Source organism: Macaca thibetana, chromosome 10, assembly GCF_024542745.1.
Source record: "Macaca thibetana thibetana isolate TM-01 chromosome 10, ASM2454274v1, whole genome shotgun sequence".
NCBI classification, from domain to species: domain Eukaryota; kingdom Metazoa; phylum Chordata; class Mammalia; order Primates; family Cercopithecidae; genus Macaca; species Macaca thibetana.
The window spans coordinates 70,205,011-70,232,854 of NC_065587.1; the positions used below are offsets into that span (position 1 = coordinate 70,205,011).

The following is a 27,844-nucleotide window of genomic DNA, read 5'->3' on the forward strand; positions in this document are numbered from 1 at the left end:
CTGGACTTTGGCACTTTCATGGGCTTGAATCCAGTAGAAGAAATCATTTCCCGACTTCTTCGAGGAGAGCCAGTAGTTTTAGTTTAGTAAGGATCTGTTTTGTGGGGTGAAGTGAGGGTTGTGGGTTATGGAAAAAGGATAGGGTTATGATTGGGGGAGAATATGGCGGACAGGTTCCTGAGGCCATCACATCAACTTTAATACCTTTTGTTCTGCACAGAGGACCTACAGGATTCACCACTGTGTTCAGATGGGAAATGGGGAGAGAGGAAATATAATTGCCCTGACCCCAACTAAGGAGTTGGGGAAGTCATTGCACCCACCTACGCTCAGTTTTGGTCTCTAAACTGGGCGTTATAGTATTTCATTGCAGTGTTTTAGTGGCGATTAAAGGAGATAATGACTGTACCATGCCTGAAACCCAGTAGGTTATTATTGATGTTAATGGCGCCAGGTGAAGAGCGGGAACTCAAATGGTGTTTTTGAATGGATCCCTACTGCATGGTGAGTTGCCCACCAGTGGCTTTCTCCCAGCAACCCAGGCCTCCTGAGACCCAGATTATATGATGTACTTGGACTATCCCTGCCACTCTGAGATCAATTGCTTTCTCTTGGATTCTCTGCATCTGCTCCTTATAATCCACAAATTAATTTGTTCTCTCACTATTCTCAGCTGTGTGACTTTCAAGAAGACACTTGACTTCTCTGAGCCTTATTTTGATTGTATGTAAATGGAAGTTATAACATGCACCAACATGCACCTTGTAGAAATGTGGTAGAAATAATATAAACCATAATGAGTGCTTGACTCATCATTAATTTTAACCAAAAAATATGGCTATAATTTTTTTTTATGGGAAGGGTTCACTGCTTTCCTGCCACAGTTGTGCTTTAGAAAAACCACCTTGTTAGGAGAAATGGTTGTATCATCTATGACTAAGAAAGGCCTGTCTGGAAGCCTCCCTGTCACCTGCTGGGTTTTAGGTCCTTCATCTGTTATTGTCAAATGAAAGTGTAAAAGTTATCATATTCTCATTCAAAGTTCTATTCAATGTGGCACATGTGCACAGGCGAAATCTTCCCATCCTACTCTATACCAACAAAAATGAAAATGAAAAAGGATAAAATTAAGTTAATCCATGTCAAATTACACTTAAAAACAAGACAATCGTTTTTATGTGACGTCAAGGAATAGTAGCAGTTATCATTTACTAAGGATGTCCTGTGCCCCAGAAATGGTGTCAAGCATTTTATGTCAGTTGCCTCATTAATTCATCACTCTGACTCCATCAGGTAAGCACTGCTATTAACCTACCTCCTTTCACAGGTGAGGAAACCTGAGGTACACAGAGAGTAACGGATTTCCTCAAGATCACTCAGCTTTTAGAACTAGAGCATAGGGTGCCACATGCCACAGACTTCACTTTTAATGTTTGCACTATGACATCTGTCATATGAAAGGAGAGACATCCCTCAGGAAGAAGCAGAGAAGAAGCCATAGCCTCAATTAGGAACAGCCCCCACAGTGAGGCTGTGGCAGGTGCCATGCTCCAGGAGGCCCTGATAACCCCATCACATGGGGTGGGGCATTATTTCTGGAAAGATGGCAGCACAAGAAGGAATCACTGAAGATTTGGGGAACAGCAGCACCATGAGAGATAGCTAACCAATCCAAGAACAACAATAACTTAAAAACATTAACAGCAATCAAGAGAACTTCACAACTGAGAACATATGAAAAAATAAAATATAAAAAGGTCTTTAAAATTAGTATACATAGTAACCTTATAAAGATAGCAAAAGGAAGTAAATCCATAAAACAACATCAGGCATGTATGAAACAGGAATAATCAGGCATGAAGAAACAGGTTTCTTGGAGCAATAATCAAAAAAGAGACTTTGGAAATGAAAACATAATTACTGAGGACAGTTTTAAAAAATGTAATAGGTTGACTAGGTGACAATATATATGTAAGTAGTAAGTTACTGGGTTGGGGGATCATGTGGGGAAATCCCTTAGGATTCAGCACAGACACACCTAAAGAGAGTAATGTAAATAGGTGTAAATATAGGAATAACAAAACATATCTCACAAAACGTGTCAAAAAAGTTCCTAGAAACAACTGAGGAGTGGAGCGCTTGCAGAGAGGGTGGTGGTGCCCGGGGCTGGCTCTGAGGCACAGTGATGATTGTACTGAAGATATTTCACTGTTTGATTTAGAAGGGTAGACAACTAATAGACCAAGGAAATCTAAACTCAGACATCCAGTGGCATCACTCTTTCTTTAATTATTTTGAGTCAGTGCAATCGCCATCTATTTTCTCCATGAACTGCCCAGAAGTAGCTTTCTTGCCTGTGTGGTGACAATGATCTCTTCGTCAGGTGGCTTTTGCGCAGTGAAGAATGTCACTGGCAGAGTAATGATTGGACTATGTTGGTGGAATCACATTGATGACAATGGAAAGGGCCATTGGGCATTTGAGTCATGGGAGGCATCCTCTTAAGAGAGTAAAACTGTCTTAGAGGCTGAAATAAGAATCTTCTGGTTGGGACTAATGGCCTGTCCATGCTGTGAGTGATACTTGCCTTTAGTGTCTGATTTGATTTGGCTCTGTGTCCCCACCCAAATCTCATCTCAAATTACAATCCCCACGTGTCAAGGGAATGACCTGGTGGGAGGTGATTGGATCATGTGGGTGGTTCCCCCATGCTGTTCTCATGACAGTGAGTGAGTTATCACAAGATCTGATGGTTTAAAAGTGTTCGGCAGTTCCCCCCTTACTCTTTCTCTCTTCTGCTGCCATGTAAGACATTCCTTGTTTCCCCTTCACCTTCCGCCGTGATTGTAAGTTTCCTCAGGCCTCCCAAGCCATGCAGAACTGTGAGTCCATTACACATCTTTTATTTATAAATTACCCAGTCTCAGATAGTTTTGTTTGTTTGTTTGTTTGTTTGTTTTTGAGATGGAGTCTCACTCTGTCACCCAGGCTGGAGGGAAATGGCATGATCTCGGCCCACTGCAACCTTCGCCTCCTGGGTTCAAGCGATTCTCCCACCTCATCCTCCTGAGTAGCTGGGATTACAGGCACCCACCATCATGCCTGGCTAATTTTTGTATTTTAGTAGAGACAGGGTTTCGCCATGTTGGCCAGGCTGGTCTTGAACTCCTGACTTCAGGTAATCCTCCCACCTCAGACTCTCAAAGTGCTGGAATTACAAGTGTGAGCCACCGCACCCAGCCTCAGGTAGTTCTTTATAGTAGTGTGAGAACGGACTAATACAATGCCGTCTTCTCCTTCAGAGTAAACACTAGACATGATCGGATTTCTTAAATAGAGGGAGAAAGTTTATGTGTTTTATGATGTTGGGGCGCAACCTAAGAAATTCTTGACTCTGAACCTTTTAGATCTCAGTTTATGTTGCAACAAAAAGCGTTGGCTTTTTTTTCCACTTGATAACTTTATTTGAAACAAATGAAAGTAGATTTCATATTAAGTTTTTATTTTCTTTCCAGCACTGGGGGCTAGAAAGTGTGTTGTCACTACAAACGTCCAAATTTATTTAATGGTATACAGAGGTATGCACAAGGTCATGTAATATCAATATATCCCAAATTAACCAAAGTGTGTTTATTGATATATGTAATGAAGGCCTTTGCTATTTGATCCATAGAACATAGGATGTTCTTAGTGTATCTCAAAACTTTTATGTGTTTACATATTATTTCTGTAGATTGTTTTCAGAAGCAAGTTTTATTTCCATGGTATGAGTGAGCACAATGGCTTATGTGTAAATTAGAAATAATTGTTGATTTTTAATATATACTTCACGGTAAAATGTCTTAGACATACACAAATGAGTAAAAACCAAATTTAGTGAATTGGTATTACCTAGTTTCTAAAGTTTTGTTTATTTTCATTTGTAAGAAGTCATTTACTTAAGGCCCAATTAATATAAATGAAATTGTCATAGTTTGTGTTTAAGAAATACCCAGAAATTGTGCTGTTCTATTTATTTTATGAGGGTAACCAGATTTTACTCTGGAACCTCCTGGAGCTCTTTAATGCTCTTTGACCTAATGAAATTTATCTTTTATTACTAAAAACACATTATTCTTATATTTTAATGAGAATAATCATTTACATACTTCACATAATGGGTAAAGACATTTTGTTTCATGAATCTATATTTTTTCTTACTATAATGAGAACGTTATAGATTATGCATTTGTATTAATGGTATTTCTTAAAGCAGTAGATTTAATTATAAACCAAACCAGCCTAGAAACTATTGTAGGCATCTGTAAATTGTGCTGTAGGTACTATAAACTTAGTGGAGTCTCTTAATCAGGAGATTATGTTGTGAATACATTTGTACATTGTTAAAATATATTTCAAGATGTTTTGCTGATTTTAACAGGTGTCTTTATTGGAGTGGTAACTTTGAAGGTGCAAAACTTTATATTTGTATAAAAGTCTACTGTTTACAAAGCAAAAAAGAAAGAAAAACCAGAAATATTAATATCTAAAGATACATAATTTAAGGTAAAACACACCAGTGGTTGAAAGAGGAATATTTCCTTCCATGAAAATAGCAATTGGCTTGGAAGGCGTGAGACATAAAGTTTCATGCCTCCAAAAATCATAGTTTGGAATATGGGACTCCAAAATTGATACAATAGGCCAGGTGCAGTGGCTCACGCCTGTAACCCCAGCACTTTGGGAGGCCGAGGCGGGTGGGTCACCTGAGGTTGGGAGTTCAAGATCAGCCTGACCAACATGGAGAAACCATGGCTCTACTAAAAATACAAAATTAGCCGGGCACGGTGGTGCATGCCTGTAATCCCAGCTACTCGGAGGCTGAGGCAGGAGAATCACTTGAACCCAGGAGGTGGAGGTTGCAGTGAGCCAAGATTGCGCCATTGCACTCCAGCCTGGGCAACAAGAGCAAAACTCCGTCTTAAAAAAAAAAAAAAACAAACAATTTTTTTAAAATTGATGCAATAGTGTCAGGAAGATGGCAGGATCTGTGCTTGGAGCAGCAAGTTGCCTTCCCAAGGAAGAAACTGTCAAGGAGTTCTCAAGGAACTCTAATCCTTCAATAAAGATATGCTAGATCCATAGATGCTTATTCAAGTAAAAAATTTTCGTGGAAATCACATGTAGAATTCAGTTTCAACTTTAGGTTGACTTGGTACAGCATGGATAAAACTTGAATATTTGAAAGAACTGGGAGCCTGGAATCCATGAGCTAAAATTCCCCCTTCATCTACCATATTTCACCCCCACTCACGACATTAGGTGCAGATGACCAGGGAAGACTTTGGGACACATGAGGAACTGGAACCCATGGATGCTTCCTCCAGAAGACTAAAGATTAAGACGGTGGGCTTAGGAATTAAAACTTCCTAGTCTGAAATCAAGCTCTACCAGCTCCCAAGTGTGTGATCCTGGGGATACTATTAACCTCTCTGTTTCTTGAGTTTCCTCAGCTGTAAAATGGACATAATAATCACACCAACCTCCTAAGATTGTTATGGGAATTAAATGAACTAATATATGCAAAGTGCCTAATAATACCTGACTGTGTCCCCAAACCTAGATATTCAGTTTTGCTATTATTATTATAGCTATTAGTTAGACATTATTGTTATTAGGTAGAGTTTTAGTAATAGTAACAATTTTAAAAAACAGATCCTCTGCCCTCAAGGATTTATGATGCGGTGTGACAACCTCGGCCAGTGTCTAGGGGAGGTGGGGGTACCATGGTGGTGAGCTGAGGTCATGTGCTTAGCCCTAGAATCATGGGTGCTGAGGTCGTGTGCTCAGCACCAGGGTCATGGTGCAGCCATGGCCTCTGGGGGAATCACTATGACTAGGGCAAGGTGCATCCTAATTAGGGCCTACATAGATGCTCATAGAAAAAGTGCTCCAAATCTTGCCTCATGCTGGGATAAGAGACAAGAAAATGCTCCCAGGTGGAAATCTAGGGGAAAGGGGGAGATGGACTGAGAGGGAGAGGAGACATCACATAGAAATACACCTATGTAGAGCAGGCTGCACACAACTGTGAGTCCTACGAGCAGAGGAGGTGGCAGGGCCTGTCCAGGCGAGCTGGGACACAGGGCTGGGGATATCTGTCTGAATGATTGTCATGAAGAGACCTCAGACTCTGTGCTCTGCAGGGGAGGAGAAGCCCTGCCTTGCCATGATGCCCCAGGAGGGAAGTTGCTGTGGGAGGAAGGGGCCATGAGACTGGGGCCATCCTCCATTGTGAAAGAGGAAGTGAACACAGTTGCCACTGCTGGGAAGTTGCTGACATCTGTGCTTGGGGTTCCCAGACCTGGGAGCCTTGGAAAGTACTGGAGAGAGGTTGACTGCCACAGAGCCTGCTCTATATCCCAGAGACTCTCATCTCATGCCAGGGGTCCCATGACCCTTCCTAATTTGAGAGCTCAGACCTATAGGGTTCTGTAGCCAAGGATTGAGCTTGCAGCTTCAGAGACCATAATTCCAGATGTGGCACATTTGAGGGCTTGTGGCTACGGAAGCCTTTGGGGATGGAACCAAATCTCCTGGGTGACCCCTACAAAAAGCCTCTCAAACCAACATCAAGTAACAAGCTGAGCAAATCAAAAAACAACAACTCCTCTTAGATCTGTCGGAGAAATGAGGTCACAGGGCAAAATTAGAGAGACAGACAGGGTGATACGGAGTATTACAACTTCCTGAATTGGAAACCTCCATGGGAACGAGTGCTGGGGTCAGAAACCCTGCACCATGAATGCTGAATTGTTGTAAGTTCAGTGAGGGCCAGTCTGAGTTAAAAACTCAGGAGAACCCAGTCATGGGAGCTCCCACACTTCTGCGAATTTTACCCACAGCAGCTTGATTGGTCCTCACAGTGAGTATGAGAGAAATATTCAGTAGTGCTTCCTGAAGAGGAAGGGGAAAGGGGACCGTTTCAAAATATACCAGTGTTTTCATCATCTTACGCTTGTTCCACATCAGAAATACACAAGAAGACAAGCACTGTTCCAACTATCCTTGCTGTGTTTTACAAAGAAATAATAATTTAATCCTCAATGTTTCTAATCCTTTGAATTACCATGAACTAAATATTTTTCCCTTCTGTCTACATTTGCAACTGACGCATTATATTTTCTAATATTTTGATAAATATTATGAGGATCACAGAGGAGTCATTATTTTCCCCTTTGGATGTAGAGTTGCTTTCCAGGGTCTCAGTGTTTTCAGTCATTTTTATAATCTTGCACTGCCATGCAAAGTAAGGACTGCCCTGTATTTAGTATAATATATGTAATAACATAATACAGTGTTAAGGAGAAAAGCTAATCAAGTTAAAAGACATTGGAAATGCTAGGGTGGAGAGGAAAATGGATATTTTATGTAGAGTGGTTTACAGAAGTTGCCTTTAATAAACTGAAGGACAGAAGAGAGTGAGCCATGCAGCTGTCGCGGGGAAGCAGCCGAGGAATGACAGGATTTGACTTTTCCAAAAAATAACTGAGGCTGAAAAATGCAATCCAGCAGAAGCTCTGTAAGTGGTCCAGGAGGAGATGATGCTGGCTGGGACCATGCAGGAGTGGTGGAGGTGAGAGGTGTGCAGGTTATGGGTACAACTCCTTTGTGTGCCGGAGCAGGCTGGGACTGGCTCAGGAGAGCCAACTGTTAAATTTTCAGGAATTGTGTATTCTAGTTTTTAAAGTGTTAGAAGCTTGAAATGGGCCATGTTGGGAGTATTCACCCCACAGAAATTGACAAACACTACAATTCAGCCTTCTTTTTTCTTTCGAAGAGTCAATTGTCAAACACTTACCATCTCACCAGGGGACATAAGCATTTTGAAGCAGAACTGAATATGAGGTATAAACAAAGAAGAAATCGAGAAGGACTCCACGGCTTTAGGACTGTCACGGTCGTTTTACCATGAGCAACAGATTTAGGAATGTTGCAGGATGATAGAAAAACTAGTGTTTCCATCACAGAGAGAGGAGGGAGAGCTGCTTTCTTTCTAGGTGTGAGGAGTAGCACACTGTCTTTGTCCATGTGTGTTGCTATAAAAGAATACCTGAGGCTGGATAATTTATAAAGAAGAGGTTTATTTGGCTTTTGGTTCTGCAGACTGTACAAGAAGCATGGCACTTGCATCTGCTGCTGAGGAGGGCCTCAGAGTGCTTCTACTCACAGTGGACAGTGAAGTGGAGTTGGCATAACATGGGGAGAGAGGAAGAGAAAGAGAGAAGAGGGAGCTGCTAGGCACTTTTAAACAGTCAGATCTTGTGGGTACTAATAGACCAAGATAGCACCAAGTCATTCATGATGAATCCATCCCCATGACCCAAACACCTCCCACCTGACCCCACCTCCCACATAGGGGATGAAATTTCACATCGAGATTTGTAGGAGAAAAATATCCAAAGTGTATCATATGTTTAAACAAAGAGGAAGGAGAATCATTTTTTCTCCTTAAAACCAGGATGAGTGTTAATTTGTATTCAGGAGGCAATAGAGAATCTCAACAAGGCTGGGTAATTGGGTAGGCAGGAATCCAGAAGGCAGAATAACTCTTGAGAATCTGAACTGCAGTTTGTGGCTTATGGACAGTCCAAGACGATGGAGGAGAGGTGTCCTGATGGGTTTAGATTTGGCGTGTTTCCCACATCCTAGGGAGGTGTCATGAGTCACTCCCCAGAGCCCCATGCCATGGCTTCTGCTCAGGACCATGAATGAAGACTGCTCTGGAGAATCAAGGACTCTGCAAAGGAGCAACAGGAACCTGTGGGCAGTAAGATGTCCTGGGAGGGGAGGCGTTTGGAGCTGAGTCTGGGGAAGCTTCTCACCAGCCCCTTCTCTCAGTCAGAGCCCTTCAAGGAAGGAAGGAGGCAGCAGAGACTGGGGGTCCTATGTGGCAGGGGAGGAGGGAAGGAGCTGTGGATAACATGTCCATATTTAATCATCTGCTCACCATTTAAGAAACATTTCCTGGGAGCCTGTTATATTCCCGGTGCTGGTCTCCTTCTGGGATGCCTGTTGCAAGTGGACAGGCAGCCCTGAGATAGGACTCTGCCGGCTCAGCCCTCTTCCTGAGTCCTGGTGTCCTTTCCCTCATTGCTTCCACTCAGGCACAAAGAGGGTCAGAATGGGTACAGCCCTAAGAGCTGCCCATCTGCGGTTTCTCAACATGACTTGACAGTGGGGATTCCTTTGGGCCCATGGAGTTCAGCATCAAATAATCTAGAGATGGCCTACAAGGGACACCCACTCAGTAGCCCCTGATTCAGGTTCCTCTTCTCACCTCCTCATGGGACCCCTGGGGTGCTGTAAAAACCTTTGGACACTCTGGCTTATGCCTCCTCAAGCACCCACATACTTACTGGGGGTTGGGAGCCTCTTAGAGGGTTCCCTGAGCGTTCTGAGGATGCGGAGGGAGCTCTGTCACCTTCTCTAAGCTCCACTAACCCTGATGCTGCATGATATGTGGGCTGGACTCTCCTGCTGGCCCTGCCCTTTGGGGCAGCCCTTGGTCGGGCCTCCATCCCCCACACTTACAGTCAGGCCTTCTGCTTCCAGTAGACATAGATGACAGAGACACCAACCACCAGCAGCACCTTGGGGCCCAGGAGGAGAGCTATGAGAAGTGGAGCAGTGGGAGCCAGTACTGGGCCTGGAAATCAGGAGACAGGAGAAGTTAGGAAGGGGCTACCCAGGATGCCATCCCAGAGGACCCCACTTACCCCATCTGAGGCTACCTGGGACTGTCACTGCTCCAAATCTTTGGAGACTGCATCTTACCCTGGCTGCCTTAGCTGCAACATAAGGCAGAAGCCAGGGAAAGAGGTTCCTCATTCCCTTACCCTGTCCCAGGCTGCCGGGCTGTCCTCCCGGAGGGACAAAGTGGACAGAATGTGTACTCACGTATTCATGTGTGGCACCTGAGTCCCTCACTTGATCCTCACAAGCCTGTAGGGCAGGGTTTATTATTCCATTCTGATGGGGAAATTGAGGTCCAGAGAATTTCGGAGGGTCACAAGGTTACTTGCATCCAAACTTAGGGAAGCCCATGATTATGTCCCTTTGGATGATTCCTGAGACTGTGTCCTTTTGAACAAGACAAGTCCAATTTTGCAGGGTCATAGGAACAATTATGAAAGGGCAGGTAGGGGTCATGAGTATAACTGAGTACCCCCAGTTTGCTAAGACGTAGTTTATTTTCTCTTTGTTTTCTTTCCCATTTCCCCCTGCTCCCAGTTTCCTACTTAGCCCTTCAGAAATGCAAATATAACCTTTCACCTCCCCCTCACCAGATATTCCCTGCAGGGCAAGTTCTTCTGTGTGCTCCAAGACAGATCTCTGCTGGAAAGTTGGCACACCAAAGCATACCCACCACGGAAACTTCACCTCCAGGGGTAGCTTCCAGACTTTCATCCACCAGAAGGGCATATGGAAAGCATGCCCGCTTGGCCACTTTTACAACTGACTTCTGCCCAGGATGGCACCAACTCAACTGTCGGGTAGCTAAGTCACCAGGCACTAGCAGAGGGACTCCTGCCCTTGGTCCCATCCCCATTACCTTATGAAAGTGTCTGCTTTCTGCTCCAAAGGGTAAGCAGCACATTTAAAGGCAGGACACTTTGTGCCCTTTCCCCAACCTAGCTTTGGAATAAATTCACTTTTTTTTGTATCAGACCTCGCTCTCCTTGATTGGATTCTACATGCAGCAGGCAACTAACATGCTTTTTGTTTATATGAGGATGGCTTCAGAGTGAAAGATTTGCAGGCTGCCCTGTTTAGCCCCCACAGTGAGGGTGGACCCCGTGTTTTTGAGAGCTGGGGAGGCCCTTGAGGGGCTGGGCCTAATATACTGTGCTGGATAGAAAACACCCTGGTAAGTCAAAGAATGACTCTCATGCTTGGAAGGGACTCAGACATCAAGCTCACCTCGACCCCAGAGCGGGTGCCATCTGAAATCTCTCTGTTGGACAGACAGTCAGACCTGGGGGAGCACACATTTGGATTCTTTGCATTTTTACAATGAGCATTTTTTTGCTGTTAAAAGCAAACAAATGAAGTTATGTTTACTTCTGTTTTCATGTATGTTTTCTGGGAAATAAAATGGTGCTGATGGGTCCTTAAGGAAGGAATGGAGATCTCAGCATCTGTGGCTGGAATGTTGGAGGCCAGCAGTTCTCAGCTGGGTAGCTCTCTGGAACTTTGTCCCCCTTGAGGAGAGTTGTACTCTCCAAGTTCACTCCTCCTTCTACAGGGCAGCCCATAGAAAGACTGGCTGAATTGAAAATAGGAAGGCCACGCCGCTCTCCTCAATTAACACAACTCTAAGGGACTCTCTCAGCCCTTGGCTTCTCTGAAGAATCAGCTGGATCTTTGTCCTGCCTGTACTGTGGCTCAGCACAGCCCTCTCCTACACTTCTGCCTCACTCCCTCAGGCATATTGACCCTGACAGCACTCTAACATGCTTCCTGAATTCCTGTATCCACCTCCAGTTGACCTCCTAGCAAAACTGACAGTGGAAATGGTCTGAAAAGTAGACTCTAAAATGCAAGTTTGGTAACTGACCACTCATCAAGATTAGCTGGCAATGAGGACCCCAGGGCTGGTAGTGAGTGGAGCTGGGCTGGCCCTGGCTTGCAGCTATGGTGCAATTAATACAACTTTCGCTGGCAGTGAAGTAGGAAGGAAATTCCTTGGCATCAGCCATTTGAAACTGGATTGGGAAATGGTAGTTATGAGGACTAAGGTGTTTGATGACTGTTGCTAGGCACCAATTCTTTGGGGAAAGATGATGAGAAGCTAAGAGTAACTTATCGTGAATTAAGGCTTAGTGTGAAAACCAGAGGACTTCTTGGCAGCAGTGCAGATTGTTATCTCCTGGAGCCAGAGGGCAGAAAGAATAGAAGATTGGGTTCCGGATCATTATAAGAGTAGCAGAACCACAGAGGTGGATGAATCTCAGCTTCAACAGGCTGCTGTGCTGGGCTAGGGCCCTGATGGGGAAGTTGCGGGACCCTGAGATGTGGGAGGGAATGTTTGGGTCAAAGAACTTATGATCATCAGTCATCTTCTGGGTTTCTGGAGACAGTTGCAGCAGCATAACTAATTATAACTAACCTCCCCAAACCACAAGAAAAAGCAAAAAAGGAAAAGTAAGTTTTGCACAAACCTGGCTCTGAGTATTACTTGAACAAAGAATGCCAAACTGCAAAATGACTGTGGGTCAAAAGAGAACCTTCACCACACCCTAGTGCACAATCTCACTAGGCTGCCATGCTGCTGGTGCAGCACATCACATAAGGCATCTTGCATGTTGTGTACCTGCCTAGACAACTTAACATGCATTTCCAGCCATAGCACATGAGCAAGGATGCTACATCCAGCACACTGAAACCACCCAAAAATGGCAGCCCTGGTCGGAGCTCCAGTGAGTGGATGGAAGTCTAAAAAGCAAATTCAGCTTCAGACAGATGGTGCAGATTCATCTCTTCCTGCTCCTCCTCGAGAAGCAAGACTAAGAACTCTGGAAATATGAGGAGCAGGCATAGGAGAACTTCCAAGGTGAAAAAGGAAGGCAGACTGGCTAGGGACCTGAGGACTGAGGAACAGCCCTGAGGCCAGGCACCTGGGACCCATCTCCTCAGTATGAGCTCCCAGCCATAGAACATGACCAAAAAAAAAGACACAGAAAAGAGAAAATGTCTCTATTCAATCATATAAATCCCCACTTCAAGAAACTACAAGAAGTAGAGCAAAATAAACCCGAAACAAACCAGAGATAAGAATTAATAAAAAGAGAAGAGAGCAGAAAATTAGTGAAATTAAAATATAAAAACAATACAAAAACCAACTGAAGCAGCTGATCCTTTGGAAGGGTCAATAAAATAGGAAAAATTATAGCAAGGTTGACGAATAAGAAAAAAGAAATGGCACATTTTAAATATCAGGATGAAACGAGGGCTATCACTACAGACCCTGCAGACATCAAAAGGATCATAAGGGATATTATAAACAACTCTACACACAGAAATATGATGACATAGATAAAATGGACCAAAAACTCTTTGAAAAGCACAAGTTGCCAGATCTCACCCAATATGAAATGAATAATGTGAATAGCCCTAAACTATTGAGGAAAGTCAATTCATAATTTTAAAGTACCCCAAAATAGAAAAATACTCGGTGGCTGATGCCTGTAGGTCAGGAGATCGAGACCTTCTAATACGGTGAAACCCCGTCTCTACTAAAAAATACAAAAAATAGCCGGGCGCGGTGGCGGGCGCCTGTAGTCCCAACTACTCGGGAGGCTGAGGCAGGAGAATGGTGTGAAACAGCTTTTGAGATCCGGCCACTGCAAGATAAACTCCGTCTCAAAAAAAAAAAAAAAAAAAAAAAAAAAAGAAAAATAACCAAACCAAATTAAAACCAAATTTGGTGCACAGAAAAATGGTTACAAAAGAAATTTGGGGAAATTTGAATGTATGCTACATTTTAGGTGATATAAGAGAATTATTTTAACAATTTTATGAAATTTAATGGCATAAAAATTTTACATTTTATTAAGTTTATAATGATATTGTTTTTGTAAAAAATGCCCTCAATGATCAGATCACACAATTGTGGACTCCTCTTGCAACTGCGTGGGCACACATAACTGGGTGAGCAGTGGACGTGACTATGTACCTTCCACACATCTCTGATTATAGGGGACATTGTTGTCCTCTACTTCCTGTCTTCTCTCTTCCAGCAGGGAGGGACATGGACAAATCAGCGACCCGGCATTGACCCAGTAGATAAAGTCAATGCCATAGAGTATGTGGGAAGGAACCTGGGCCTTCTAAAAGTCTTCTGGAATAGAGACCCCTCCTAGTATTATATGAGAGGGAAATAAGATCTATTTTGGTCATAGATGGGGGAACACTGGCCAAATTCACATCCTTGGGACATTTTGTGTCCCAGCAGAAAGGGAACATTTCTCAAACTAGCATAAATTTGCATTATAGGCTGGTGCTGACCCTGTCCTCAGGACCTCAGACTTATCTTGATTAGTTTGGACCAGTCATGTGGTCTAATGCCTTGATCTAATTGTCTTCAACATTATCCCCTATTGCTTCCCAAGTCCTGGTTTCCCCTTCTGTAAAACTCCAGACTCACTGGATGGTTGAAGCAGGAAAGGAGATCATAGATGAACAGAAATTTGCACATAATAAATCTGCAGAGAGCTGTTGTGATTGTTATTGGTCAAATATCATCATCAGGACCCAAATGAGGCCCATGCTTTTACCACTTATGGTCACCTGGGGGCCTGGTCCGGGTTTAGATTCCACATGTCTTTCTGAAATTCATACAGCAGACGTGGGAGTCTGCTGGGGGCAGGTCACAGATATGAATGGAAAAGTTCAGGAAGGAACAGACAAGGCAGAGGTCAGAAGGAGTAGGAAGGAGACAGGGTGGCTGATGAGAAACGGGAATGTAATAACTGTCAGGAGTAAAAAGCAAGATGCAGAATGCGACGAACACATGATCCCTTTGCCTCCTTTCTTCCTCATTCAGTATACATTTATGTCAAAAAATCTGTCAGGTTGTACCTCAAACTCTTAATAGTGATGACTCTTGGAGGGTGAGATTTGGAAGAATGATGCTGACTTTAAAATTCTACTTTATATTTATAGGCTTCTAGCTTATTTTATGACAAACATAAATATTAATTTTAACATGAAAGAAAAAGATAAAATTTAAAAATTTGAAGTAACCTTACCAGAAGTGGTATCTGAGCACTGTTCTTTCTGGTGGGCTGAGATCTCCAGGGTATGGCTTTTGCTGACCGCTGGCTGCCCATCATGTTCCACCTGGCAGGTGAGCACCACACCATCCCTGTGGGCACAGGTGTTCACCAGGAGCCAGCTCGTCCAGTTGTAGGTACCATCCTTGTTCTCTGTGAGGGTCGAAGCTGTTTCTGTCTGAGACACATTTCCATTCTCCAACCAGGTCAGCAGGAGTCTCTGGGGGTAGAACTTCCTCACTTGGCAGGTGACGTTCACCTGGTTCTCTGCCCTCATGGGCCGTTGGAAAACCTCCAAGGTGGGTGGAACTGAAACAGCACAGGGCAGAAGCTCTGACCTTGTGGCACAGACAGATCACAGGGAGGGCTCCATAATGTAGCTCCCACCACCACAGTGAGGGCATCACCAGGACAGTGCTAGGCAGGCAGCATGTGCGCAGACATTGAGGGTGCTCTTTGCATATGAATGAAATTACTAAGCACAGTGCCTGGCACACAGTAGGTGCTGAAGGACTGGTAGCTCCTACTAGGCTAAGAATGAGTGATATCTACAAGCACAACCCCTTGCATGCAGTTGGAATGTAAGAACAGTAGCAAAATCAGTGAAATCGCCAAGCACATAGGGATTTGGCTCCCAGTAGGTGCTCACTAATTGTAGTTGCTCTTGGTGAAATAAATGAAACTCTCTAGTATAGAGCTTGGCACATGGTTTCTGGTCCCCTGACAGCTGCCATTTAAATGATGGTAAGTGACCAGCATACCTAGCTGCATGGAAGGTGGACAACATAGGAATTAGATTCCAGGCCATTCAAGATCTGGAGCAATAGCCTGGGGAGTTAGGAGTGGACTTGGCAGCCAGGTGTGGGCTTAGGCTGGGTGTGAGGGTCCTCTACCTCGGATGGCCTCAGACAAGTTGGCAGTCCCTCGAAGAGGGTCCCCCTGCAAGGTGACATGAGCCACCTCGCAGATGACTTGAGAGTGAACGTCTCTACGGGTCAGCACCACCCTGGCTGTGCTGCGGATGCTGTAGGACACACTCTTTCCTGCGGGGTCCACACTGGTCTGTAAGTCTGAGAGCTCGTTCCCATTTTTGAACCATTTCAGGGTGATGTCTCTGGGAGAGAAGCTGTGGGACTCGCAGGTGATGCTCACTGTGTGCTCAGGTGTGGCCCTTGCCGTGGGGCCCACTACCACGGGGGCAGAGGGTTTGGTTGCAAAAGAAGCATCAATAATCAGGAGATATGACTGAGATGACAATCACTAATGATAAGCGTGTGACATGTTAAGGACCTTCATGGACATTAATTTTTAATCTTTCTAATAATGTCGGGAGGGCAGTCTCCTTATTCTCCTTTTACAGCTCAGGCCACAACAGCTCTGAGAATTGAGAACCAGCCCATGGCCAATAAGTGAGTAGGGGCAGGGCCCAGAGGGAAGTCCAGGCCTGAGTTCACAGTCCTCTTCACACAGGGTGACTTCCACCAATCTGGGCATAGGAACAAAATTACTGATTGGTCTCCCTCCATATTAATAACTGGTCCTAGCCAGCCTACCCTAGAGAGCTTACCAACCTCAGAGAGGGCGTTTATAGAGCCAATGTCAGGAAAAATGGCAAAGTGGCACCACCGTGAGAGCTGCAACCAGGCTGCTCAGCTCAGGAGACAGGTGGCCTGGCACACCCAGTTCCTCATCTGCAAAATAGGAGGACAGCATTTCTACTTCCTGGGATGTAGCCAGGATTAAATGGGGCAATGGAAGCAGTTTTGCTTTGGATCAAACACAGCAGATGCTTCTCAAAATTAAACACAGATCTATCTTTAACCCGGAATTAACAGATATACAGAGGTCTCTCTTTAGGTATTTGTGAATTATCCCATATTTTAATTCTTTTCACCAATATTTCAGTCTGTTTTGCTTTTGATAGTTTTTGCTGTATAACTGAATAATGCAAGTGTTTGGAAAGAGAAGGTTGGAGCATTACTCCACACTTTAAAAAGTAAAGCTGAGTGAGTGCTGCGGAGACAGGGGCTGTAAGTCTGTCTGGTGGGGATGAGCCTTGGCTCCCCAGCCTGCTCACCACTCAGGTCTCCTCTCTGAGCCTCTGTCTTCATCTTTAAAGGAGGCAACAAATAGCTCCTCTCGCATAGCACTGGTTTTAAGGAGACTCTGGCACAATTGCTGGTCTCCGGCCACCCTCTGCCTCCCTCCTGTCTCATCAAGAGAATCATTTAGGCCGGCAGCATGGCTAAGAGGGGTAAGTACCCTCCAGGAGTTAGCCAGTCTGAGTCACACCTGAGCCACTGGCTGTGATTGCCTGGGCTGGGGAGGCACCACGTGGAAACTTCCGTGCCTTTGCCTGTGATACCTGCACAATCAGGATAAAGCTACCTTCCCTACCTATGTTCAAGGGTTGTGGGGAGCCCTGATTGCTACATCATCTAGGAGGGAAATTAGGCAATATTCTCAAATATGAAAACACACATATCCTCTGACCTAGGAAAGTCACATCCAGTTGGAATTTCCCATCTGAAGAGGGTGACGCATGTATATGGTCATCCACTGAAGGATTGCTCTAGTAGCTCAAAGTTGGGAATAAATTACATATCCATTGACAGAAGACTGCAAAATAAAATTTGATATTTCCATTACTTGGAGTATTCTGCAGCTTTAAACAATGGAGCAAGCCTTTATGTCCTGATATGGAATCTCCATATGGAAAGATAGGGTGTACATTTGGGAGAAGTTTTCCAATCGCCAACGGACTTAATGTCTGCATGTGAGGTGCATTGTGAACCTTTGGGAAACTGATGAAAAGAGAAATGCTGGCTCTCTGACCTGTGGTTCTGTTTGAGGAGCTTTTATTGAGCACCTATGATGCACCCGGCTCTTCTATGGAGACAGGTCTAATACTGGGGAAGGAAGGAGACTGCCTCGATTCAGACATGGACTCTGGCTCCAATTCTGTCAGTAATTGGCCCTGTGACCATGGACAAGGCCCCCGTCATGTCTTGGCTTCAGTCTCCCATCTGTAAAGGGGGTTGGGTTGGATGGTCTGAAGGTCCTTCATGTGCTGACATTCCAGAATTCAGGAGCTAGGACGAGGCTCTTCAGCCTCTAGCAGGAAACCCCAAATAAGCCTTGTTGCTGCCTTATATGGGGAACGCCTAAGTCACCCAGTTGTGGGACCTCTTTCCTGAGGTGAGGGACATTCTGAGATGACGCAGCTCTGCTCAGAGCCCATGGTGACTGTGTGACTCAGTTCCCGAATCCCACAAGGGTTTCCCAAATGGACCCACAGCAAATGCCAAACTTATTGGCATCTCCTCCCACCAGGCCATCAGATTCAACAGTGAATGTGCCTTCCAGGAATCTTCCCCATGGGGTGTTTCTGAAGATTAAATAAAGAAAAACACGATTTACACTCTCCATGCCCTGGATGGATTTCTCCTCATTAGAAGGGAAGAGAATGTAAGCTTGGTGAGGAAGAGCTTTGGGCTGTTTCATTCACTGCTGTTTTCACAGCATCCAGGGCAGAGCCTGGTGCACAGTGGGGTCTCAGTGAGTGCCTGCTGCATAAAGAGGAGACCCGGCCACTCTGAGGGGGAAGCCTTCTCTGGAGGCAGAAGGCAAGGTCCAGACCTGTGCCTGGGCAAGTCACTCAGTCTGTCAGTTTCCTCATCTGTGGAACCAACGGGCTGGGTCAGCTTTGCAAACACAAGAGCTGTAGAGCCACAGACTGGAGATGCTGTCTTTTCCATCAAACATAAGCCGTGGACCCTCGAGCAACTACCATGACATCTCCAAGCCTCAACTCATGTGATCCAGAGAAGGGGTGACATCAGATCATGAAAATGAGCACCAACCACCACACCTGATTATTGCTCTAAGAATGGATAATGTAATTATTGACTTATTGTCACACCAGGGGACGAATGAGGCCCGCACTGTACTCACCACGCACAGACAGCTCAGTTCCTGCTCCAGACTTCAACTCCACATCGGGGCTCCCTTTCCGGAACTTCACACAGTAGTAGGTGCCGGCATCTGCTGGGGTGATGTTACTGATGCGGATGGAAAAGTCCAGGTTGTTTCTTTTTGTGGGGTCTGAAACAGGTGTTACCCGGGGAAAGTGGCCTTCCTTCTGACTGTAGATTAATTCCCGGCCTGATCCAGCTCCTCTGAACCACTGGGTGGGCCCCACAGGGATCAGGGAGGTCACAGTGCAGTTCAGAGTGGCCGACTCTCCAGCTGTGACTGACACGGACTTCTCAGGCTGAATCACCTGCAGCTCCTCCTCACCCAACACTCCTGAAAAGGAGCACAAAGCAGTCATTTTTTCATCCTTACGTGATCCTCTGTGTTTCCTCAAGTGCTTATCAATGACTTTCATTGACTGCGTACACACAAAGAGCAGGCCTTGAGCTCAGCACACTCTGTATATTATCTTATTTAACCCTCACAACAAGCCTGTAACATATGACTATATTACATGTAAAGACATGGAAGCACAGAGGTTCAATTTCAAGGTAGCACTTTGGATTGAGGACCTGAGTGGAGCTCCTGAGACCTGCTTGGAAGTGTCAGGCCTTGGCAGATATATGATCCTCCACTCTCTGGCCACATGGAGTGTTGCACTTTCTGGACCATTGCATCGATCATACAAGGTCATATGACTTCTTTAGACCACTGAGTAGTGAGCAGAAGTGATGGATATAATTTGTGGGCTGTATATTCAACTGCAAGAGCACCTATGGATTAACCTCTGCCTTCCACAGAGACCCAGGAGACTCTGATGGTGTTTGCTTGGTCCATCAACCTGAATGCATGAATGACCATAGCGTGTAGAATCCTCACCCACACTGAACATTCAGCTTAAAATGTAAACACAACAATGCTTTAAGCCCCTAGGGATTGCTCACTCAGAGCTTAATCAGATTACATTAATTTCCTAATGCTAATGTGACAAATTACCAAAATTTAGTGTCATAAAACAAAAGAAATTTATCATATTATAGTTGCAGAGGTCAGGAGTCCAAAATAATGCTACTGTGTTACAACCAAGGAGTAATGATGAAAGAAAAATACACAATGGTAGAGAATAAAACAGTGGTGACTAGGGGTGAAATTGGGGGAGGTGATGGAGAGATGTAGGTCAAACAATACAAATTGCAGATGGTTGATAAAGAAGTCCAGAGAATGAAGGTGCAATATGAGGCCTCCAATTAAAAATGTGTTGAATTCAGTATTTTTGTTAAAAGCATATTTTATGTGCTCTTGACATACACACATGTGCAGGGTAACTATAGGAGATGCTGGGTGTCTCCAATTGCTTCACTAAATACATGCACATGAAAGCATCATGTTTTACGCTTCACATATGCGCAATTTTTAAAAAAGTTGTCAGTAAAGCTATGTGTCTTCTGGAGGCTCTGTTTTTTGCCTTTCCAAATTCTAGAGGCTGCCCATGTTCCTTTTTGCAGTTACATCTTCCCGTCACTCTAACCTCTTGCTTGCATCCTCACATGTCCTTCTCTAGGAATTAATCTCCTTCCTCCTTCTTGTAAGGACCTTTCTTACATATGGTGTCCGCCCTGATACTAGATCCAGATGTTAAAACCACTGTCTTAAAAATGTTTGAAGTGGTTTTGGGCACGGTGGCTCATGCCTGTAATCCAGCACTTCGGGAGCAGAGGTGGGCCGAGCACCTGAGGTCGGGAGTTCGAGACCATCCTGTCCAACACGGAGAAACCCTCGTTTCTATGAAATGCAAAATTAGTCGGGCGTGGTGATGCATGCCTGTAATCCCTACTTGGGAGGCTGAGGTCAGAGAATTGCTTGAACCTGGGAGGCGGAGGTTGAGGTGAACCGAGATCACGCCATTGAAGTGGTAAAGGAAACAATGGATAAAAAACTAAAACCACAGGATTATACATGCATTAACAAAATAATATCAAGAAATAAAAATTATAAAACAAATCAAATGGAAACTTAGGATTTGAAAGTACAATAAATACAGTTCACTAGGGATTTCCCCAACAGGTGTGAGCTGGTAGAAAAAAATCAGAAAACTGGAAGATAGGATAATTGAAATTATTGAGACTGAAGTATGGATGAAAAAAGGAATGAAATAAAGAGAATAGAATCTAAGGGAATTGTGGGACATAATCAAATGTATCAAAATAACCTTATTAGAGTCCCGGGGGAGAATGAAAAGGGAAGAGAGAAAGGAGCAGAAGATTATTTGAAGACATAATAGCCAAAATGGTTGCAAACTTGATATAACTCATAAATCTAGAAATTAAGATGCTGAGGAAATGCAAATTTAACTCAAGGATAGGCTCAGAGATCCACAATAATACATATCATATTCCAACTCTTGAAAAACCAAAGACAAAGAGAGAATTCTGAAAAGAGCAAGAGAGAAGTGATTTCTTATATACAAGGAACCCTCAATAAGATTTATCAACTGAGTTCTTTTCAGAAGCACCGGAGGCCAGAAGACAGCGGGATGATATGTTTAAAATGCTGAAAGTGGGAAAAACCTGTCAACCATGAATTCTATACCTGGGAAGACAAGTGTTCTTCAAACATGAGGGAGGAATTCAGATATTCTTAGATAAACAAAAGCAAAAAGAGTCCATTACCACTAAACCTTACCTACAAAAAATGCTAAAGGGAGTGCTTCAGGTGGAAATAAAAGGATGCTACATGGCAACTAAAAGTTGTATGAAGAAATAAAGGTGTCCAGTTATGTGTACATTTAAAAAAAATCATATTTTCCTGATGCCTCAACATCCCACAAACAAGCTGTGAGCACCCTAAACACATGATGAGGTAACCAGTGTGACAGTGCTGGTCCCTGCCACAATTCCTCTTCTTGTCCTCCTCTGCTGTGACCTAGTGACACTGAAACACTCTAGTAAAACCCATCGTGCTTTTTCTTTGTGTCCTCCATCATGACTCCCAGTAAAGGCAATTGCTTCCCATCTCTCTTGCTTCTGCTTGGTTGAGGCTACTCCCTGGAACTCCACCCATATGGCTTCCTGTGTGGCATGCCCCACCCCCTCTAGGACCTGTGAATAGAATAAATCATTCCATTTCATATGCCTCTCTACAAGAACTTTTCATGGCCATGTTAGAGTGATGCTTTAAGACTCAACCAGCAGGACTTACTCTACCATTTTCAACACTAACGGCAATGAGGATAGAATCATTCTAAATTGGGGTGGAAAGTTCCTGGGAGAAGCCCTGTGACTGTTCATGTCTTACTGATTTGCTACTTTGATTGGCTACTTTAATTTGACTTTTTACCCTGATGGCTTTCCCATGCTGTGCTATGTACAGCTTTGTGTTGCCTTTTGGAGTGCGACCAAGACTGTATCCTAAGGTGTAGATCCTGTTCCAATATCGATAATGACATCCACGTTTCTTCAAGGGCACAGGATGACATAAATTGATAACAACCTCTTCAAAGGAGATTCAAGTGATACACATATTAATGACACATAATCAAGCATCTCTAAGTTGTTTTGGGGTGCCAGTGGCAACATATTCTTCTTTACAAATTTTACTTATAAATTAAAAGCAACAACCACTCCTGTTTGTGTCTTCAAATGGTCAATCTAAAAGTAGAGATTTTGGCAATGTGTTTCATGCCTCTTGAAGTCTCTAAACCACTCATGATGGCCACACATTTTCCCCAGGGCCTTTGAGGCAAATATAATGCCCCTCTCGGCCTTTGCTATACTCCATTACAACAACAAATTTCTGGTTATCTGTTGGGCTCTCCTGGCTTAGAGTCCAGATCTGAGGAGCATACTCTCCTGTTGTAATTATTAACCATAAATTGTCCCAAAGCCATGCTCTGCTTATCTGAAATGGAGCTCATTGGAATCTAAACTTCCATGAAAATACAAAAATAAGATCGCTGCCAGGTAGAGCTGCACACCTTTCTGTTACCAGCTGGCATTATTATTACTGGGTTTGTTGATGCAATAATCCTCAACCAAATACTAGCTGAGTTCAACAGCATAATAGAAGGAATATATACAATGAGCAAGTGGTATTTATTCCTGGAATACAAGAATGTTTCAATATACAAATGACAAACAATGTAGTACATCATATTTATAGAAGAAAGAGAAGAAACACATGATTATCTCATTTGATGCAAAACAGCATTTGACAAATGTGGACATCTTTTTCAGACAAAAACATCAATAATAGGAATATATGAAAACTTCTCTAAGGTAAAAAAAGTTATATACACATACCTTATTTATTTTCACTCACGACTGACTAATTTACTATTTTATTTACCTATTTATCATGTATATTACTGTCATTACTATGACACTATTGGAAAAAGAAATCAGTAAGACAATCTCATTCATGATTACTATCAACAAAGCTAAAATAGCGAGAAACAAATTTAATGAAGGACATGAAAGAACTCCACACAAAAAACTGTAAAACCCTGATGAAAAATAAATAGAAGACAAATAATGGAAAGATATTCATGCTTGTGGATTAGATAATTGCTTTTGTTAAAAGTGTACATACTACCCAGAGAGATCTACAGATTCAATTCATTATTAGTAAAATTTTAATGACATTTTCCTCAGAAATGGACAAAACAATCCTCAAGTTCACATTAGTCATAGAAAATTGTGACTAGAAAAGGCAATCCTGAGCAAAAAGACTGGAGGCATCACACTGCCTGATTTCAAAATTGACTACAGTGCCATAGTAATCAAAACAGCATGGCACTGGCATAAAAATAGACACATAGACCAACGGATCAGACCAGAGAGCCCAGAAATAAACTCACACATTTACACTCAATTAACTTTTGACAAAAATGTCAAGAAGACACAATGAGGAAGGTCAGTCTCTTCAAAAAGTAGCATTGGGAAACCTGGATATCCATGTGTAGAGGAATGAATTAGACCTTCGTCTCATATGACATACAAAAATCAACTCAAAACGTATTAAAGTATGTAAGATCTGAAACTGTTAAAGTACTAGAAGAAAAGTGCCATGACACTGGTATGGGCAATGAATTTTCAGATATGAATCCCAAAGCACAGGCAACAACAACAGAAAAATAGACAAATGGCAAATTACAAATGAACAAATTACAACAAACTGAAAAGCTTCTACACAGCCGAGGAAACAATCAACAGAGTGAAAAGACAACCAGCAGAATGGAAGAAGGTATTTGATAGCCATACATCTGATGAAAAGTCAATATACAAAATATGTAAGGAAGTGAAACAACTCAATATTAAGAAAATAATCCAACTAAAACATGGGCCAAAGATCTTAAGAGCCATTTCTCAAAAGAATAAACTAAAATGACCAGCAGGCCTGTAAAAATACTCAAACTTACTATTCATCTGATAAATGCAAATTAAAACCACAGTAAGCTAGCATCTCACACTTGTTAGAATAGCTATTATTAAAAAGATGATAACTAGTTTTGGAGAGGATGTGGAGAAAAGGGGATTCTTGCATATGGTTAGCGGGAATGTAATTTAGTAGAGCCATTAGCGAAAACAGGATGGAGGCTCCTCAAATAATTAAAAATAGAACTATCATATGATCTGGCAATCTCACCACTGGGCATGTATCCAAAGGAAATGACATCAACATGTCACAGAGATGTCTGCACTCCCATGTCCATTGCAGCATTATTTATAATAACCAGGATATTGACTCAACCTAGGTGTCCATCAGCAGATAAATGGAGAAAGAAAATGTGGTATATACATAATGGAATTCTAATCAGCCTGACCAGAGAAGGAAATTCTGTCATTTCCAACAACATAAATGATCCTGGAAGATGTTATGCTGTGTACAATAAGCCAGGCACAGAAAGACAAATACTGCATAATGCCACTCATATGTAGAATTTTAAAATGTTGAACTCATAGAAGTAGAGAGTAGAATAGTGGTTACCAGGCACTAGGCAGGGGGTGCATTTTGGGAGATATTGGTCAAAGGATACAAAATTTCAGTTTAGTTAGGAGGAATTAGTTCCACAATTTTGTACAATATGGAGTCTTGAGTTCCTAACACGATTTGTATTCTCAAAAATTGTTGAGAACAGATTTTAAGAGATCTCACCACAAAAATGACATATATACAAGGTAGTCCATATATTAATTATCTCAAATTAGTCATTCTGAAATGTACACATATTTCATTAACATAATATACATGATAAGTATATACAGTTTTCTCAAGTAAAAATAAAATATTTTATTAAAAATTTCATTGACATTAGCAACTTGGAGAAACAGTGATAACAAATGAAATCTCCTGTGTGTGCCTGTACACTTACTTATATGCACACATGCATATACATATGTATACACACATTTGCAAATATATATACACATACATATATATACGTATGCATAAACACACATATAGATAAACATTCACAAATATATATCAAAGTGTGACCTATTGTGATAGTATATAAGTTTGTTTTAGGTGTTAAATAAAATTACAACACACGTTAAAATCTCAGGAAAATATTTGGCCCATAGAAAGCATCCAACACATTATTAACAAACTTAGAAGTACATACATCACAATTGTAACTCTGGTTGTTGCTAAATAGTGTGGTAGGCAATAATTAATTCTACGTTTGCTTCCCCGCATTTTCTAATATTTCTGCTAGTAGCATAACATGACTAAAAGAATGAACTCTGGAGCTGGTTGACCTGGACTTGAATTCGAGCTGCTCCACTGACTGAGGTAGAAGACAATGAATGGAGAAGTTCTTCCCTCTCCTTGACTCCTTGTTTGCAAATAGGGAATAATAGTTGTTGCTTTCATACAGGGATGTTGTGAGGATTAGTGGAGTTAAAACGGGCAAAATGCTAATAACTGTGTCTACATGGTAGGAAGAGCTCAATTGTTAAACTCTTACTGCTATCATTTGTGTACAGTGTACGTGTGAGAAAAATAATTTGAAAAATGAGACCCCTGCCCTCTAGGGCCTGTTAGGTGACATCACAGCAGGGCCCAGTGGGGAACTGAGAGGCTGCTGTGCCCAGCCCTCTGGTTCTGGGGTCGGCTCCATGGCCTGAGAAGGGATCAGGACACGCAACTTGCCTGGATGCAGTGAGCAGGGCTCTCCCAGGCTGCACAAGGAAATGGCCTCCAATCCTGTCTGTCTTGGGGAAGGGGAAAGAAATTATCCATGGGAAAGTTAAGAGAACCAAGGGAGGTTGTAGTACCTGTTATGGGCTGAATGTGTTCCTCAAAATGCACGTGTTGAAGCTCTAATCCCCAGCACCTCTGAATGTTACAGTTTGGGAGACAGAGTCTTTAAGAGGGAATTTAGTTAAATGAGGTCATTGGGGTGGGCCTTAATCCAACATGACTGATATTCTCAAAAGAAGAGGAGATGAGGACACAGACACACACACACAGTAAGATCATATGTTAAGACACAGAGAGAAAATGGCCCTCTACAATCCAAGGAGAGAGACCTCAGTAGAAACTAACCCTGCTGACACCTTGATCTTGGACTTCAGCCTCCCTAACTACAAGGAAGTAAATGTCTGTAGTTTTAGCTGCCCAGCAGGCAGGTCTTTATCATGGAAGCCCTAGAAAGGAATATAGGACCCAGTAAGCAGCAAATGTGGAACTTCTTAAAGAGGAAGAGGTCACAGAGAAATGTGTGGTAAGAATCAGGTCACAGGGGAAGGAGGAGCATGGGGGAACAGAGGACACAGTGAGGAGCACCCTTAGGTAGAACCGTGGCTGAACATTCCCAGGACACACTGCACCACTGGCCATCTCAAGTGAGCACCATTACAGACTTCACCTCCTCACAGTGATGAAGAGAGAGGGCTGGGCTTAGAGCCACATAACCCTGTTAGGGTGTCTCTGAGCTCAGTCTGTGGCCTTGGGAATGTTGCTTGGCCCTAGGGCCTCAGCACTGGTAAGGATTTAAATAATGATTCTTCTCTGCTTTTTCAATTAAAATATCAAAATGTAAGTAATTGTTGTAGGGGTGGTTGAATCATCCTGTGGTTCAATGCCTCTGGTAGCCAGCTGCAGATCCACAGAGAAAGTGCTCAGCCCCCTGATTTTCTGCTCTCAGTCAAGGCCTAATCCTTGGCCTTTCTTGGCAGCACTTGTCATTGTCTGGAATCCCTGGAAGTCCAGGGGCAGGCCATGGCTCAATGGGCAGGGAAAAAGGACTTTAACCCAAAGCAATGCTCACCTGGTAGTCCCCCACACAGTAGATTCATCAGCAAGAAAGGACCAGGAAGGTGGGGCCAGGAGGCTGGGATGGGCATTCTGGAGAACTTAGGAGTCTGCTCTGTCCAAACTTCTGTACTGGGAAGATCGCAGACTCGCCTCTGAGGAGAGAAGACAAGCTTTGCCTCCCTTGGTTCAAGAGGAAGTGGCTGTGATGGAGTGAGGCAGTAACCTGCTTCTCGGTTGTGAAATAGAAATCAGGCACAGCAAGCAGCTACAATGCAAGCAGTTATTCACGCTCCATTTCAGGAGAATCAGACAGGCTTAGCAGAGATAATGCCTCCTTCCCACTTGGGGTCTGATTTCCTTCCACATGGCTCCTCACCCCATCTTTATGTCTTCTTGGTGATTTGCCATTTGGTGCTCTTCAGCTAAGAAGGACCTGTGGTTATGAAATGTTACCTAAACTCTCCATCTCAAGACCCCAGGATGTGGTTGGCTTGTGGTCTCACTCTGCACCAGCCTCAACCACATGCTACTCATTGGGGACAGGACCTGCTCAGTGTTGGAGAGGAATCAGGTCTGCTCTTGAAATGGTTCCCTACTCCAAACGTTTATCAATATAACTGGCAAAACTTTGCCCCAGTTTAGTTGCATGTGGACCTTAGCGCTTTCATGTGCCTGCACCCAGAAGAAGGAATTACTTCCTGACTTCTTCCAGGAGAGGAAGTGGGCTTAGGGTAATAAGGATCTGTTTTGTGGGGTCAGGTGGGGATTATGGGTTATGGAGAGGGTATAGGCTT

The 27,844-nt window shown here is 43.3% G+C and overlaps 3 protein-coding genes across 3 annotated transcripts in view; all 3 read right to left on the reverse strand.

Moving 5' to 3' along the window:
* The window catches only part of NSFL1C (NSFL1 cofactor), a 401,445-nt gene that overhangs the window by 155,689 nt on the left and 217,912 nt on the right, over positions 1–27,844 (reverse strand). The window lies entirely within an intron of this gene.
* LOC126929108 (signal-regulatory protein beta-1) lies at positions 8,104–27,283 on the reverse strand. Its single transcript, XM_050745207.1, has 6 exons — positions 27,064–27,283; positions 18,771–19,124; positions 15,710–16,027; positions 14,793–15,125; positions 9,574–9,688; positions 8,104–9,051 (listed from the first exon to the last, which is right to left on the reverse strand). The coding sequence occupies exons 1-5, from the start codon at positions 27,137–27,139 to the stop codon at positions 9,576–9,578; spliced, it is 1,194 nt and encodes a 397-aa protein (XP_050601164.1). The 5' UTR covers positions 27,140–27,283; the 3' UTR covers positions 8,104–9,051; positions 9,574–9,575.
* LOC126929099 (signal-regulatory protein gamma) overlaps positions 15,079–27,844 on the reverse strand; it is a 133,406-nt gene continuing 120,640 nt past the window's right edge. The window contains exon 4 of the transcript XR_007717074.1: positions 15,079–15,154. The gene's annotated coding sequence lies outside the window, so the exon portion shown is untranslated. The remainder of the gene's footprint in view (positions 15,155–27,844) is intronic.

Excerpts from the sequence above, each read along its gene's own strand:
- LOC126929108 (XM_050745207.1), bottom strand. The coding sequence starts at position 27,139 with ATGCCCATCCCAGCCTCCTGGCCCCACCTTCCTGGTCCTTTCTTGCTG. Across the intron at positions 19,125-27,063 it reads ACTGTGTGGGGGACTACCAG|GAGTGTTGGGTGAGGAGGAG; the intron begins GTGAGCATTGCT and ends GCTCCTTTTCAG. Across the intron at positions 9,689-14,792 it reads GTGCTCAGATACCACTTCTG|GCCCAGTACTGGCTCCCACT; the intron begins GTAAGGTTACTT and ends CCTGATTTCCAG.